This window comes from Podarcis gaigeae, assembly GCF_964106915.1.
Source record: "Podarcis gaigeae genome assembly, chromosome: 3".
NCBI lineage: Eukaryota > Metazoa > Chordata > Lepidosauria > Squamata > Lacertidae > Podarcis > Podarcis gaigeae.
The window spans coordinates 29,415,016-29,430,911 of NC_139680.1; the positions used below are offsets into that span (position 1 = coordinate 29,415,016).

Consider the following 15,896-nt stretch of genomic DNA (forward strand, 5'->3'; position numbering starts at 1 on the left):
CACATTCTGGTTGGTTAACAGCAGGTTTAGAATTTTCAGTTCGGCAGCGTGATTGGCTGAGGGTAGACAATGAGAACCAGAAGAAGACAATAAAAGCCTGGGAGCAACTCAGTCCGGGGTCAGTCTGTGTTGATTGGTGCTTGATGTTTGTAGTGGGCAGCCAAAAGTAGACGGCAGCAGAGGAAGGGGAATGAGGAAGCAGACCTGAAAGGGAGCAAGAGTGGCGTGGTGGCCAAAGACTTGCAAAGGTAGACAAATCGCTTGGCTCAGAAATACAGTGGTACCTCGCAAGACGAAATTAATTCGTTCTGCGAGTTTTTTCGTCTTGCGAAGCACGGATTCCCATAGGAATGCATTGAAAAAGAAAAAGGAAACAAACTTGCAAGACGTTTTCGTCTTGCGAAGCAAGCCCATAGGGAAATTCGTCTTGCGAAGCAACTCAAAAAACGAAAAACTTTCGTCTTGCGAGTTTTTCGTCTTACGAGGCATTCGTCTTGCGAGGTACCACTGTAATGGAAGAACCAGCCTCCCAACACTGAAGGCTAGGCTTGTTAGGATCCTGAAAGCCAAGTTTGGGGCAAGAACTCTTTGGTGAGAGAACCACAACAGATATTTAACTTTGCAAAACATGCAACAAAGAACAAAGTGTGGAAATATAGGCTGCAAAACCTTTAAAATGTGCCCTGGTACTGAGGTAGACCGCCCACTTGGTAAGTCATAAAATGGTTTACTTACAAAACTCTTCCAAGGTCAGATCCATGTGTTTTTCCATACAGCTGTAATATGTTGCTTAGTTACAAAAGATAAGTTTCTAAACTATTGGTATAGAAAAAATACTAGTTTCAAGCTCCATTTTTGTCTGAAACAAAAGAAGCTGGTTGAAAAATAATTAAGGCTGGCTGCCTCAGACCTCCTCACATGTTGGAGTGAGATAAAAAAAGGCTTGATTACCTATTTCCTCCCAAGGTGAGGGGAAGTGACATAGGCTAAGCCTCACAGGGCAGCTTGCTCTATGGTTTTAACCCCTTCATGCACTAATTAAGAGTCAAGCATACTTGTTTTGAGGCTGTTTACCCGACAAGACTCTGGTGTCTAGTAGGAGAGCCAGAACAAGATTTCAGGATATTATAGCAGGAGACCTATGCTTCAATAGGTCAGTAGGGGTTGTAACAGATTTTATATTGTTGGTGAGGCTTAATTGGGATGGGATAAGTTTGGCAACAGAGTTTTAATAAAGTTATTCAAAACTGTCCAGACTTAGTAATAATATAAGCTTAGGGTATAAGTGATATTAAATGAAAGCAGTGGTATGGTTTAGAAAAAACATTGGCATGGGTTTTCTTAATAAGTATGGAAATAGCCCCATTCCATCCACAACAGTAATTGTGCAAATGTAGCAGATAGAGCAAGGGACAGAGCACCCATTGATATTTTTAATGTCTGCATATCTATAGCAGATAACACCTATGGAAGATGGAATGCATTTTTAATTAACCTTGTCCAGTGCAGAGCTCCAAATGTTTGGGTAACTGCAGTGCTGCATAAAGTAGGAAGCAACTGCTTTTGGCAGCTTGATATAGTTTTTGGATAATCATAGCTCAGAATACACCATGTGGGACAATATGCTATTATGCTCCAAGTACTAATCAAGGTGTAGTGACTTTGACCCTTAATATCTCGTTTTAGGTTATCTGTCTGCTTTTCCTGTTCTGTTGTATTTTAAAACTTAAATAACATCTTCTCGTATAATTTATACTCAATTGACCAGCAAAGCTATGCATGTCTAACTATCGCAGAACTCCATTGCCCTAGAGATCCAAGGAAAATCAGAAATTGAATACTAGTGCCAGCTCTAGTGAGCTCTTTCCCTGCAAGACACCCAGCTCCTCAATACTGCCTGCTCATCCTCCGGAGTACAGGTAAAGCTACTTCTCTACCAGATTAATAGCTATCCTAAGTATGTTTTCTAAGTGTTTTTGGGCTTTAACCCATCATTCATAGCTGAAATTAAGGAAAAATTGTGTTGCAAATAGCTTGCTTTTCAAAATGTTTGATTTACATGCTATAATTCACATCCTGGTTTTTATAAAACATGCTTTAAGTTATTTTGTTTTATAGCTATTATACACCATTCAGAACACCAGGAATCATAGAATCTGAATCAAGTATTAATTTGTAAGTTCCTGCTGATCAAGATTATGCTTGTGCAAAGCTCCCCTCCCCCCAGTTTTGTGGCGCTAACACCACTATGAAAGGGTGAGACATACTAGAAAAGCCAGATTCTGATGTGGCAAAGGCAAAAGCAGCATTTCATTTACACTTAAGCAGTCAAAACCAAAACTCATTCTCATGAGGATTGCAAACATGCTGTTGTGCTTCCAAGTCTTACTTTGAAATCAGTCCCACTGAAACAAGATGCATTTACTTTCAAGCCTATGTTTTATAGCGGAATCCAATTCTGAGCTAAAATTCATACTAAACTTAAAAAAAAAAAAACCTGCCTTAAAAAAGCAGTTCAGCAGATTCTTAAAGTGTTTTCATTAGTTAAATGCTACATACGGGCCATTTTCCCACACAAATGCTTTGCAGAGAACATTTTTATTGTTCAGCAGAATAAAACAAAGAAACCATACAAGCTTATGTGCCTGGACAATTTACAAAAGTTCTGTATGCAAAGTATAGTTGACTGGCATTTCTGTAATTTGAGAGAAGCAGGCTTGTATTGGATTAAAATTTAGGTAGCCAAGAACTAAAAGATACTTCATATACTTTAAATGGGATGTTACAGGTATATACATAATTACAACATGCAAGCCTTATCTCAAGAGTCCCTTCCCTTCATTTTGTGTGTGTCTTATCAAGTATGATTAAAAAAAAAAATCAAAGGCAGAAAACAAAAAGCAGCACACAGTGAAAGCTAGCTTGAGGGGAACCACCTAGTTGTTTTCTGGGAAGGCCTAATTATGTAGAAATATCAAAATAATGTTCAAGCCCAGAGCTGGTGACAACGCAAGATCTTAAAATCTATTCAGCCCAGATTTTTGTTCATATATAGACAAGGAACAGCTACCCAGTTATTTCAATAGACTTTATTGTAAAACAGTCAGGTCACAATACTACGTCCAGACCATTCTGCCAGATATGCAAGCTACAATGCTTGACAGGCAGAAAGGATCAGTTTTAGTAGTATACTTGAGAAGTGAATAAAAATCCATATAAAACAATATTCAAATAGTTTCCATAGGAACACAGATAAATGTGACCTCCCCGTCTCCTAGTTGTCTATTCAAGTTACATTTACGCCACCCTAGCCATTCAAAAACATTTAAAAATTCTAGCAAGAATTAAGTTAATGGTCCCAAAAGCCCTAAAATTCCATTCCTAAACTTGCATGTTAGCCAAAACTGTATCTATACATTAATGCTAGCTGAAGCACAAGCTGCTGGATAGTGTTCAATCCCACTTTCCCAGGCACATGAGAGTGGCAAAGTGACATCTTGCTCTTCCACTTCAGCTTGAAAACCTTGCTCCTTTATCCGCTGCATCAATTGCCTAATAAGGGGGAGAGAAAGAAACAGAGTAAGTAACCTAAACAGCCTAGATAACCATGACTGTGTGTACCCTCTACTAATCTCTTGCTAGATTCTGCACCAAAAAGGATTGTGAACAGTACAAATCACTGCTCTTCCTAGCTATGGGAAAGTGAAAACTATGCACCACAAACCTTATTTTGAAAATGCTCTGCCTTCTGAGTTTTAGCCAAGCACTGCACTCGCACCCTTAAGGATTTTTTTTTAAGAATATGCTGAGATTCTCAAACAGGTGAATTCTGCACTCAACGAGAGTTTCTGCACTTTCATAGAACTGTGACGAAGCCATAATGATAAAGCAAGCCTTCCAAACAGCAGCCCCCCTGAACTAGAGAAAACATGACAGCAAATTTGGCTGTCCAGATCTCTCACAACGTTAAACTATGCATGTTTAACATGCATGCTCCTGACTGCCATGTGTGGGAGGAAACAAACCTGTCTTGTCTATTGTGAGATATGAACCCTGGCTTGCGTTTAATTTTCTTCTACAAACAGGAGTCAAGGTTTGTTCTTAGCTTACCCCTCATGCTGTTTGAAAGACACAAGCCCACAGTCACAACTCGTAACAAACCAAACTGGCTTGTTCCCTCCCCAGGGCAGTCAAGAGTGGGGGGGAAGAATAAGAATAATAATAAAAAATTTAATACCCCGCCCATTTGGCTGGGTTTCCCCAGCCACGACTGTTAAAATGAACTAAGGATTAAAACTACATGCAAACCAGGCAACTAGCTAGTGAGGCAGGCTATTAAGTCAGTCAACCAAAGAATCTCAATGTGTTCTGTGCACTCAGGGTGGAATTATTAAGCCCCCGTCTATTTATATTCTATCCTATCATAATAATATACATAACCTTTTTCAAACAAGTTTACTCACACTTAAGTCAAACTTAAGAGTGTACTTTCATTAAAAGCAGAACTACTAACCATGCTGGTCTTGACATTACATAGTGTATTGTTGGTCTCTGGAATCCATTGAAAGTAGAAGCAGCTGCCACTGTGTAGGCACCCATGTTTTCAAACAACATCCAGTCCCCAACCTGCAACTCTGGCAAGCCACAGCGCTCAACAATGCGATCTAGGCCATCACAGGTTGGTCCCCATATGCTGCAGGAATAGTACCTCTCATCTGGCTTAGGTCTCTGGAAAGAATTTAAAATTTAAGTAGTTATTGCATACTTACTGCCACAGCAGTCAACAATAGGACAATCGCAAATAATATGGTATTTAGAATGTGCTCCATTACTACATAATGCTGAGACGAATTAGAATAGGATTGCTCAAACTGTGGTTTGTGTCATCTGTGGATTTTTAGCTGAAGATGGGAGGAGGCACATCCATCACATTGAATAGTCATACTGATGTTTAAATTGTATTTTATTGCTTTTATTTCTTATATTGTATCTTATTGCATCACATTTTGAATTCTATGGAATTGCAGCTGTTACAACAGGCAGAGCAACAACTGAGATCCACCAAGACCCATAGTAATTTTCAAAAGGTCCTGGGGGATGTGGGGAGTTAAAGTCCCTGAGTTAGATCTTCATTATACCAGTCCTGCAAGAACTGATGCCCTTTTGTTTTTCCTGTTTCAAGTATCTGGCATAGATAAATGACAAGTAACAGTTACCTACAGCACAAATGGGCTTAAGTTTAACAGTATACTTTTATACAGAAATACACTATATAATAGAATATAAAATATACACATAGTACCTTTTGCAAAACTGGTTTGACATGTGCATGATCATACAGGATGCAGTTAAAAGAGCCATAAACCCCATCATTTACATAGTACATAAGAGTTTTGTCATTTGGTTCTTCTTCATCTATTTGGGGGAGAGGGGGGAAAGAATATTAGAGCAGTTGGCTAGATATTGAAAAGACAGTTCCCAACTTTGTCATGCTTTGCCATTACCAAGGAACAGAAACCTGGGATAGTCCTGTGCATGGTTACTGTCATCAGGAAAAATTGCCCGCCTAGCCCCTGCTTTTGAAATTCTTATGAAGAAAACAAAACACTGACCAACTTTCACTCCAACACTGGGTGGTCCAGCCCCCTCTAAGGACCTCTCCTCTGTTCTCACCATCAATTATGTGTATTTGCAAAACTAACAGAAAGACTCTGAGATAGACAATGGAGATTTTAAGGAGGACTGGGAACCATTTATGTTATATATACAGAATCAATGTAAAGAAACTGACTCACGTGCAGGGTTTGATTAAAAAAGGTAAAGGTAAAGGTACCCCTGCCCATACGGGCCAGTCTTGACAGACTCTAGGGTTGTGCGCTCATCTCACTCTAGAGGCCGGGAGCCAGCGCTGTCCGCAGACACTTCCGGGTCACGTGGCCAGCGTGACAAGCTGCATCTGGCAAGCCAGCGCAGCACACGGAAACGCTGTTTACCTTCCCGCTGGTAAGCGGTCCCTATTTATCTACTTGCACCCGGGTGTGCTTTCGAACTGCTAGGTTGGCAGGCGCTGGGACTGAACGACGGGAGCGCACCCCGCCGCAGGGATTCGACCCGCCAACCATGCGATCGGCAAGTCCTAGGCGCTGAGGTTTTACCCACAGCGCCACCCGCGTCCCCTTAGGGTTTGATTAAACACCTGCAATTTACAAAATAAATGTAGAACTAGCAACAAGATGTTAAAATGGTGAGTGAAGAATAATTAAGAGTTAACCAATAAGCAGGATGAGATAATATGCCAAAAGAATCAAAAAAGGAAGTTGAGGGAAGTCACAGGGGAGGGGGAAGCAGAGGATTTATAATGTATTTTGTTTTTGAAATAATGATTGTGGTGATGATAAAATTGTAAAGATCAATAATTTATAAAAAAAAATCAATTGTGAGTATTTAGCCAGTTAACATGTAAGGTCCAGGATGTGATTTAAGTATTACATACCATCTGATCCAGTGTGTTCTTTTATTACTACTTTCTTTGCAATGATATTAACAGCAAGTGTAAAAGCTGATGCAACATAGTATCTGCCAGGCTCTGCAATAATTCTCACTCCAGAATCAGAAGGAAAATACTTGTCCAAGGCAGGATTGATTACGTTAGTTATCTTTTTAAAGAGAGAGAGAGAGAGAGAGAGAGAGAGAGAGAGAAATGGGTTTAATAGAGTTGTTAAGCAACATGGATATCCAATAAACAATTAGCTTGCACTACATTCTCAATGCAAGAGACTGATGGGTTGGAATCCAGCAACAAACTATTGGCTCTTTGCTGAATAATCTACTAAAAACTTGGATATGATTTAGAATAGAAATATAGAACTTCCACACTAGGGAAAGGAGGTTGCTTTGAATTTGATAAATCATCCACAACAGTGCTCTAAGAAAAGTTATGACTTGGAAAATCAGTTCATGATTTCCCAAGCAATCTCAACTAGATTTAAAGCCAACAGAAAGCTTTTGTGAACTTTCAGCTATGCACATCTGGATTGCTCAAATGAACTAGAATGTGAAGGACTGACTTTGGCTGCAATTCAAACTCCCTTTGCACTGTTGGGGGGTGAGAATGGGACAGAGATGTCCCCTCTACCCAGAGCGACACCAGAATCACATTATTTTCACAGTGGTTTGTACTGTGCCCCAGTATTGGGTGTTTTGGTGGCAAGGACAGGCAGTCAGCCCCACTGTCTGCATCAGCTCCAGGCTAGCAGAGCAATTTGCCTCCCCCTCGTTTCAGTGTGAACAATGGAGTTGAGAGATGTGGCAGCGGCTATCTCCTTCCATTGTTATCCCATCCCTCCATTCACCCTGCCCACTTCAGCTACTGTTAACTCATTCTAGAGTATATTCACTTATACTAGCTGTCTAATTTAAGACTGAAGGTTCAATGTTTTACAGCAGAACTGAAACAGCCATATATGAAAGAGTTCCTGTAAGCATTTTTTTCAAGCTTAACGCAGGCTGTATTGCCACTTTAGCAGTATGGAGGCTATGCAACATAGCAAGTAAATTTCTACTATGCTGTAAAATGTATCACGGTGTAGCCCAGAAATTGATGTTGCTGTATAGCTAAGTATTTGAACTTGAAAATCACGATGCAGATTTCTCTTCCACAGAGGCAAGGTAAAAGTTATTCATGTAGGTAAAGCTATTACTTAGTACAAGTTGTTTTATACTTGTAAACTGCCTATAAGCTACATCTATTAAGCAATATAAGTAATGAAGTAAATATATATATTAGAAATAATTGAACTGGTGGCTTCACTCTAAGCAATACTCTTACATTTAGGCTGACAAACCTTTTTTGACTCACAGGCACATTTGCAAACTGGAGAAGCTGTCATGGGCACCACACATGCTACAACCTGTTCTATTGGCTACAACAAAAGGCCTCTTTCAAGTCTCGCTTCAGTGGGAGAAGGAAACCTGCAGCCGCCATAGACTCATGTGCTTGTTGGTACTTCAAGAAACTTATACAAACATATTTTGCCTATAATAGTGAAATCCCCTCCATGTCAATTGGAAGCAGATGCTGGGAGTTGTTTAATAAGATCTGGGGAGCAAAATCTGAAGAATGCTCTTCACAAACAAAGCACTTAAGGTTATGTACCTCTTCAAACTTAAGTTTCACATCTTCGGAGCCAGGAAAACCACCACCAATATCAAGAAGGTACATGTTGAAACCAAGCTCAACCTAAAAGGCAGAAATATTGAAATGTGATTCAAATCATGTTTTTATTGATAGTATTGATCAGTTTCACCATCTGAACTAATGAAGCAAACAAGAATTTTAACTAATCTGAATTAGCATCTTAGACCAACAGCACAAAAATGCAGGTTTCCCAAGTTTACTTTAAATATTTTGTATTTCAGACACATTCTGGCAATCTCACAGTACTACGACTAGTTAGTGCTATAGGAAATGCTCTTAAAATGTACTTACTCCCATATCAAAGACACAACGGGCATCAGAAATAGCTTGCACAAACGTCTCAGGATCTGTACAGCCACTTCCAACATGGAAACTAGAAAAGAGGGTTAAGTTAGTGGGAGTTTTGCCCATCCTTCTTAAAAGCAGAATTTTTAAGTAGCAAGTGTGCAATTTCTTCCACACAACCCTGCTGCTCACCTCACTCCAATTATGTCGATATCAAGTTCTTTTGCTCGTTCAAGCAGCAACCTGCTGGTTTTTAGTGTAGCTCCAAACTTAACACTTAGGCGACAAACAGCCTTTGAATCATCTGTTGCAATGCGCAAGACCAGCCTAGAAAACATTTTAGAACATATAAACACATGCACATGTATTTCAGAACACACATTTGTAGTCTGAGAAAAAGTAGCTTAATAGTTGGGGGTGGGGAGCTACCTTTATTCTGTCAAAAACAGCAATGCCACCTGTTTTTTGCACAGATCTGCCTAAATGGTCAACATCTGTTATCTGGGGCCTCACATTTACTTCGAGAGAACATATAGATTGTACTAAAATAAATTGTAAATGTTTCTTACTTTGCTTTTGGATGGGCTCTTGCAACTTTCATCAGCTCAACTTCACTATCAAATGTCATCATCTGCACACCATTGTTTGCAGCATGCTTAATTTGAGAGACTTGCTTGCATGGATTTGCATATATTATACGCTCTGGAGGCACACCAACACTCTGGACCAGCTGTATTTCAGTCTGGGGGGGGAAATCCATTTTTTTTAGTTTGCACATTAGTTTCTAGAAATGGTTTCTCTGGAAATAAGACAATTTAAATCAAAGGCAGAAATATTTTAATTTCTAATGCACAGTATTTAATCAAAATATTTAAAAGCAGTCACTTACTTTACTGGCACAATCAAATCCTGCCCCAAGAGCAGCCAGAGTTTTCACTAGAGCTATGCTATCATTACATTTGACGGCATAGAAAGGAGATACCCTAGGGAGGGCCTTGTACCACCGCAAATGTTTTTTGAGAACATCCCCAAGGTCAGCAACATAGAATGCATCTTTATCATCCTGGAAACAAAGAAAACATTCATCTGTCAATATGCAGTTGCCTACTAGTGTATATTACAATAGCAACAACCCTACGTTTAGTATAAAACGTTTTTTTAAAAAAATTAATGTATCTACCATACTCACCGAGGAAGAAACTTCATTTATTTTTTGGTCTAGGATATCCTTTGCAGTAAAGCCTTCGTCAAGGAAAGAAAAATTGAATTCCTCACCACTGAAGTCATTCATCTTGCTTGATGTTGTTATACCAAAGTGATTTTCAGTGAAAAACTGCAAAGACATAGGAAAGGGTTTATTAGTTCTCCCACCCGTCACAGTGAGACAAGGGGAATGGAAAATACAGTGGTACGTCGGGTTAAGAACTTAATTCATTCTGGAGGTCCGTTCTTAACCTGAAACTGTTCTTAACCTGAGGTACCACTTTAGCGAGTGGGGCTCCCCGCTGTCACCACGCGATTTCTGTTCTTTTCCTGAAGCATGGTTCTTAACCCGAGGTACTATTTCTGGGTTAGTGGAGTCTTAACCTGAAGCACCTGTAACCTGAGGTACCACAGTACAGCAACTTAAAAAGCCATCTCTCACAGTTCAAGGTGCAATTTTGAAGTCAACTAATTTTAGTTGTGCTCCAAGGAAGTCTCTCCAGGAAAGAAAGATCCTGAAACAGGAAAGTAACCTTTATGCTCCCTAAGCAATTTTCATATCAGAGTTACAGGAACTGTTCTGGATTATAAAAGGCTTTTAGGCATCAACATTTATGCCAAAATGTGTCTTTTAAAGAAATTGGACCTAGGAGCTTCCTGAGTAAACCAGTACCAAAAGACAAACAAACTTTCTTGCAGTGAACATTGAGATTAGAAGAGGCAAACAATAGGAAGACAGACAGAGCTTCCTGTGTTTGTTTCTGTTTTACTCATAAAAGAAGAAGTCTGTCTACAGGTGCATGTAGTTGCTACAATTTAAGTGTCCATTTTCTTCCACAGCTTTCCAAAAACTCAAGTTCTCCATGGAGTTTAATTAAGCTACTACAAAAAGTCAAGTGAGTTGTCACACTTGAGAATTTTATGTAGTATTGCTTTGACTCAACTAAAAGGGGGAGCCTAGAGTACAGAAAAAGCATAAGTGAAATTGCAAATACAACTGCCAAATACACAGTCCATGCTGGTCACTCAGGAGTTTAAATATACTCCTGGCAGGAGCCCAGACAAGAGGGGTGGGGGAACTGGTTGGCAGAAAAATGGAGGAGAGAAGGCACTCTGTAGCTGGTAGCTACAGATTGAGGGTCAAGAACTAGCAGCTGTGTACACAAAATCTGTATAACATTAGAGAAAACAGCCTGTTTCTTTGCTCTAATATCACTACAGATTTAAGGCTGAAATCCTTGGAGTAAGTTCCATTAAAGACAGTGGGAACATGCTGCCTATACTGTAATTCTGCTGTCACTCCAAGTGAATAACAGCACACGTTTTCACACACCTGGTGATAAAAGCAATAAAAAGCTGAATTATGGCATTAAACAGATTGACCCACTCTGGTTTGGCTTGATGCCAGACTCCTGCATGAATGCCTGCAGGGCATAATGTCAAAACATTCCTGCCACCTCCAGGCCCTTAACAGTAAAACAATTGGCAGATGTAGAGATCCTAGGGGAATGAATGGCATAATTGGGGACAAGGCAGCTAATGCAACATAGAAACAATCTGCTGTTGTGCTAGCACAATCTCTGCAGTTCTGCAATCCAACTTGCTTCAAAGACAGACAAGAAACAATTTGTGCTTGAATTCACTGGCACATCCCACCATGCCTTTTGTAAACAGCCACAGGAAACAGAGAAAAGTGATGTAAAAGTTTTAGAGACTTAACAAATATAAATAAAATTCCCAAGGTGATATCAATTTTTATATTTAATAAGCATTTGATATGCATTGATTTTAATTATGTAATTAATAATCTTTTATTCTTTCATTATAAGATGCTTAGGGAGGATCTACAATTCTGAAAAACAGCATAAAAATAATTTAAACAGAGCAAAATGTACAGGCCTGAAATTTAACTCAAATTTCAATTTATTATCAAGGAACAAGATGGATGCTATTAAAATTACTAATTGTGTTTGAATTCCTAATTTGCATTCAGTTCAGTCTACTTTCCATGTCTGAAATCACCATTAAAAGATTGGGAGGGAAAGAACAGATGAGAAAATGTCTGAGATGTCACTAATGTGGTACATTACAGCCTGCACAAATGATTTTAGAACACAAGATTCGAAAATACACTGCTTTTCCAATGTTTGACCCATATTTTGAAAGCGTTATCTTAGCAACCAACCAAGTATGCTGAAAAGCAGTAATTTCACTGAAGGAGCAAGGTAAGCAATTTTTTTTTAGTATGTCCCTACTGACTCAATCTTTCTATGCCCTTTCATCAATTATACAGTATCTTTTATAGCCTTATGGTTATGCTCCACTAATAACATTGAACCTTGGGCATAAATGGAAGCTATTTCACTAATACCAATGGCCTTCCAATTGTATAACAATAGAATTTGAACTCTTAAATTCTTATGGTGGGCAAACCCATAGTAAACTGAACGTATCTTTTTGCTATAGATCCTGCTTAAGAAATATAAATCAACAGAAATTCAGGAGTACATGCTCACATGCCACTTCAAATTCCACAGAAGCAAACCCTGTGCATAAAACTTTCCAAATAAATCCATACATCATTTTATGGAGAATTCTTTCAAGTAACCCACACACAACAGTATCATTTATACTTGTTCAACAGCTTTAAGTAACAGCATACACATTTTAGTTTAAACACTAACTGTTCCTAGGATTGTAGCAGTCACTATTTACCACCATCAAGATGGCAAAGAGTCCCTTCTTTGGAACAGAGGAGCTGAAGGCCAGCCCATAAGCTTTACTGGCTCACATTTGAAAAATGCTGTTTACTCGTAAGCACTAGACATAACAAGCCATCTCCTTTCCAGCACTCAACTTCAGCTGTATACCCGGCAGTCAATTCCTACAACCCAAGCAGCTCCTCCTCCCTCTTGCCTTAAACATATGTCCAGCTGTCACCACTTTGCCAGATCTCCTAGCAAATTCTGTTGAGGAAGGTCAGGCTTTTGTCTTTTGTACATGTGGCCGCCAAAAATGACTAAGTGCTACCTCTCTCCTCCTCCCCTAACTGATAAGATAACTGTGGCAGGGTGAAGCACACACCAGCTCCAACATGTGAAGGGGGTGGAGCAGAGAGATCAAGAAGAATAGAGCCGCATCTGCAGTCGCCCTTTATATTGCAGGGGGGTGGGGAGAGAGAGAGAAATAGAATGAGAATGGGTTGGCCCAAGTCTGGGGCTCTGTAACCCAGTTCAAACTGACTTCTTGAAACCATGCCATCATTAATGCTAGCTTTCTGGACAGAAACATGCAAAAAAACCGGCTTCTCAACCTCTATCCCAGACCCCACCTGAACAGCAGCTGCTCAGGCTAGAACCTACCACAATTAATATTTCCATTTCCAAAGGTTTCTCCCACCCCACCCCCTCATTATCCCCACTACCCCCTCGTACCAGTGCTGAACTATCTACTGCAGTGAGACCGAAGACGAAAAAGCACTGCAGTATTTCCTCTCTCTCTCCCTACCCGGTACAAATAAGGAATAAAAGCCCGCAGTTCCGTATACACACCGTCTCCCCACAAGGCCAACCTCGGAATGGTAGTTACCCTACCAGGAACAGTAAGTCATCCTCTTTACCGCAACGGCAATCAAGGATATTGGATATTAGGGAGATGGGGGGGGGGGGGGAGAGACGCGCAAAAAGGTGGGGGGTTAAAGTGGAACTTCCAATACATTACTAATCTCACCGGGGGAGGGGGCAGGTTAGAAAAAATATGGGGTGGGAGAGAAAAGAAATACTTTTAAGGCCAACTTAGAATCTCAACGGGACGAATCTGCTAATAAAGTTAATTAGGAGACGGCCATTATGCACCGGAATTGGGGGACCATAAACAATCGTTCTTAATTAAATGTGCGTACGGTAAAGTATTAACGAATACTAATAATAATAATGATAATAATTACTACTAATAATAATCACCCAAGCCCCTATTTATGGAAACGCGGTGGGCTACGCCACGTTGTTTGGCAGGGCTCGCCAAAATCCTCCACATTCACCCCTCGATTCGGCCCCACGCGGACCCCCCTTCCTCCGCCATCCACAGGGCGGCCCGGCCTGCTCGGCGGCTGCTCTTCCGCCCACCCCACCATCCACGTGGCCGGCTTGCCTGCTTAGGCCGGCCTTACCTCAGACTGCGGCGGCGGCGGTTTCTTGTCCTTCAGCAGCAGCAGCCTCTCCTACCCTGCGCGGCAGCCGGTGGCGGGGGGACGACGACGGGCGGGTCGAGTCTACCCAGTCGCACCCTGCGGGACTTGGGGGAAGAACCGGCCGCTGTGGAGGAGAGAAGGAGCCGGAGCCCGCTCGCCCGCCGCGCAGGATAGCGGCTGCTGCTGCTGCTTCTGTGGCCGCCTCACTGACAAAGCCTCGCCAGCTCCGCAGAGCCTGTATTTATAGGCCCGGCGGTGTCGCCATGACGACGCACCAGCTCAAACCAGCCGCGTTCGGCTGCGACCGGGCCAAAGGCATTCGCCAACCGCTATTATGACGTCAGGCGAGAGGTGGCGAAGGCGAGCGTGGCATGCCAGGAGACATGGGGCCGTCATCCCCGCCCATCTTCAAAGGGGAGGGGAAGCTTCACTTCCACGTTCACATTCTGATCCTTCATATGCGGTGCAAGAGTAGTGGGAGGATCAATATACAGTATAAGGAGCAGTGTAGACGTTTAAATTAATGTATTAATGAAATGCTAATAATATTTTTCCACATACACACACTTTATGTTTCATTTATAGCCTACTTTTGTTACTGCCAGTAGCCCCCTGGGAGCTGTGTAAAGGAGAGCAGTCGAAATCTTTTAAATACAGTGCTGTCAATAAAATAAGGAAAGGCACTGAGTGCTTTGAAACAGTCATTTCCTGGGCCCTTAAGTTCAACCAGGGTAAGTCATAGCTGTCAACCTTCCCTTTTTTGTGGGAAATTCCCTTATTCCAGCACCATTTCCTGCTATCCCGGATTGTTAGATATCCCGTAGACTGTTTCCGGGACAGGTGAGGCTACTGATCCCTTATTTTCGAGGCTGCTGATCCCTTATCTGAAAGTTGGCAGCTATGGGATAAGTAGTGTCCAGCTGGCAACATGATTAAAACAACACATCACTTCTTACTTGGGATTCTACTATTTGTAAGAGGGACAGTTACAGTGTTACCTTGGGTTAAGTACTTAATTTGTTCTGGAGGTCCATTCTTAACCTGAAACTGTTCTTAACCTGAAGCACCACTTTAGCTAATGGGGCCTCCTGCCACCACGCGGCTGGAGCACGATTTCTGTTCTCATCCTGAAGTAAAGTTCTTAACCCGAGGAACTATTTCTGGGTTAGTGGAGTCTGTAACCTGAAGCGTATGTAACCTGAAGCATATGTAACCTGAGGTACCACTGTACAAAGGAGAAAGAATGGGGGTGTGGGTTAAACCACAGAGCCTAGGGCTTGCTGATCAGAAGGTCAGCGGTTCAAATCCCCGCAACGGGGTGAGCTCCCGTTGCTCAGTCCCTGCTCCTGCCAACCTAGCACTTCAAAAGCACGTCAAAGTGCAAGTAGATAAATAGGTACCGCTCCGGCAGGAAGGTAAACGGCGTTTCTGTGCACTGCTCTGGTTCGCCAGAAGCGGCTTCGTCATGCTGGCCACATGACCCGGAAGCTGCACACTGGTTCCCTCGGCCAATAAAGTGAGATGAGCATCGCAACTCCAGAGTTGGTCATGACTGGACCTAGTAGTCAGGGATCCCTTTACCTTTACCTTTAGAAAAGGGGACTTAGCTGGATAATGGCAGAAGAGGCAGAAATTTGACTGGTAGCTGGGCTGCATGTGTTGCATTTTCTGACTAACATAATACACAGCCTACAACAGCACAGAAGTCTGCCTCCTTCCCCCAATTTAAAGCCTATATAGTTTTTGTGGGGGGAAATATATGATCCTGTTTGTGGGGCAAATAACAAAAGAATTGGCTGGGTGCCTTCTGGAGCCACCCTACTCAATTCTACCACCTGCCTTTCTCCTCCTTAGTAATAGTTCAAGCTGCTGCCAGCACCATATTTAGGGCGGTGTGGCAGTTCCCCACACAGGTAAAATGGTAAAGGACCCCTGGACTGTTAAGTCCAGTCAAAGGCAACTATGGGGTGTGGCACTCATCTTGCCAGAGCTCATGGAAATGCCATTTACCTTCCCACCGCA

General features: G+C 41.6%; 1 protein-coding gene and 1 long non-coding RNA gene across 5 annotated transcripts; one reads left to right on the forward strand and one right to left on the reverse strand.

Moving 5' to 3' along the window:
* The first annotated feature begins 139 nt into the window (after positions 1-139).
* On the forward strand, positions 140-8,064 carry LOC310840699. 4 transcript variants are annotated; one of them, XR_014562011.1, is made up of 3 exons: positions 140-248; positions 1,769-1,919; positions 7,861-8,064. It is a non-coding gene; the product is annotated as an uncharacterized lncRNA (long non-coding RNA). The 4 variants fall into 4 exon arrangements; XR_014562012.1 differs by having other exon boundaries at positions 141-248; positions 1,797-1,919; XR_014562013.1 differs by having other exon boundaries at positions 144-248; positions 1,813-1,919.
* On the reverse strand, positions 3,075-14,279 carry ODC1 (ornithine decarboxylase 1). The gene is made up of 11 exons (XM_083730564.1): positions 13,854-14,279; positions 9,672-9,815; positions 9,372-9,545; positions 9,052-9,224; positions 8,675-8,809; positions 8,489-8,570; positions 8,156-8,239; positions 6,494-6,656; positions 5,303-5,415; positions 4,514-4,728; positions 3,075-3,552 (listed from the first exon to the last, which is right to left on the reverse strand). The coding sequence occupies exons 2-11, from the start codon at positions 9,771-9,773 to the stop codon at positions 3,411-3,413; spliced, it is 1,383 nt and encodes a 460-aa protein (XP_083586690.1). The 5' UTR covers positions 9,774-9,815; positions 13,854-14,279; the 3' UTR covers positions 3,075-3,410.
* Positions 14,280-15,896: the final 1,617 nt, after the last annotated feature.

Bases quoted from the DNA above. Each gene is read 5' to 3' on its own strand.
- ODC1 (XM_083730564.1), bottom strand. From the start codon at position 9,773: ATGAATGACTTCAGTGGTGAGGAATTCAATTTTTCTTTCCTTGACGAA. The intron at 9,225-9,371 runs GTAAGTGACTGC...TTCCCCCCCCAG, and splicing joins GATTTGATTGTGCCAGTAAA to ACTGAAATACAGCTGGTCCA. The intron at 6,657-8,155 runs GTACATAACCTT...CTCTTTAAAAAG, and splicing joins TGAAACTTAAGTTTGAAGAG to ATAACTAACGTAATCAATCC.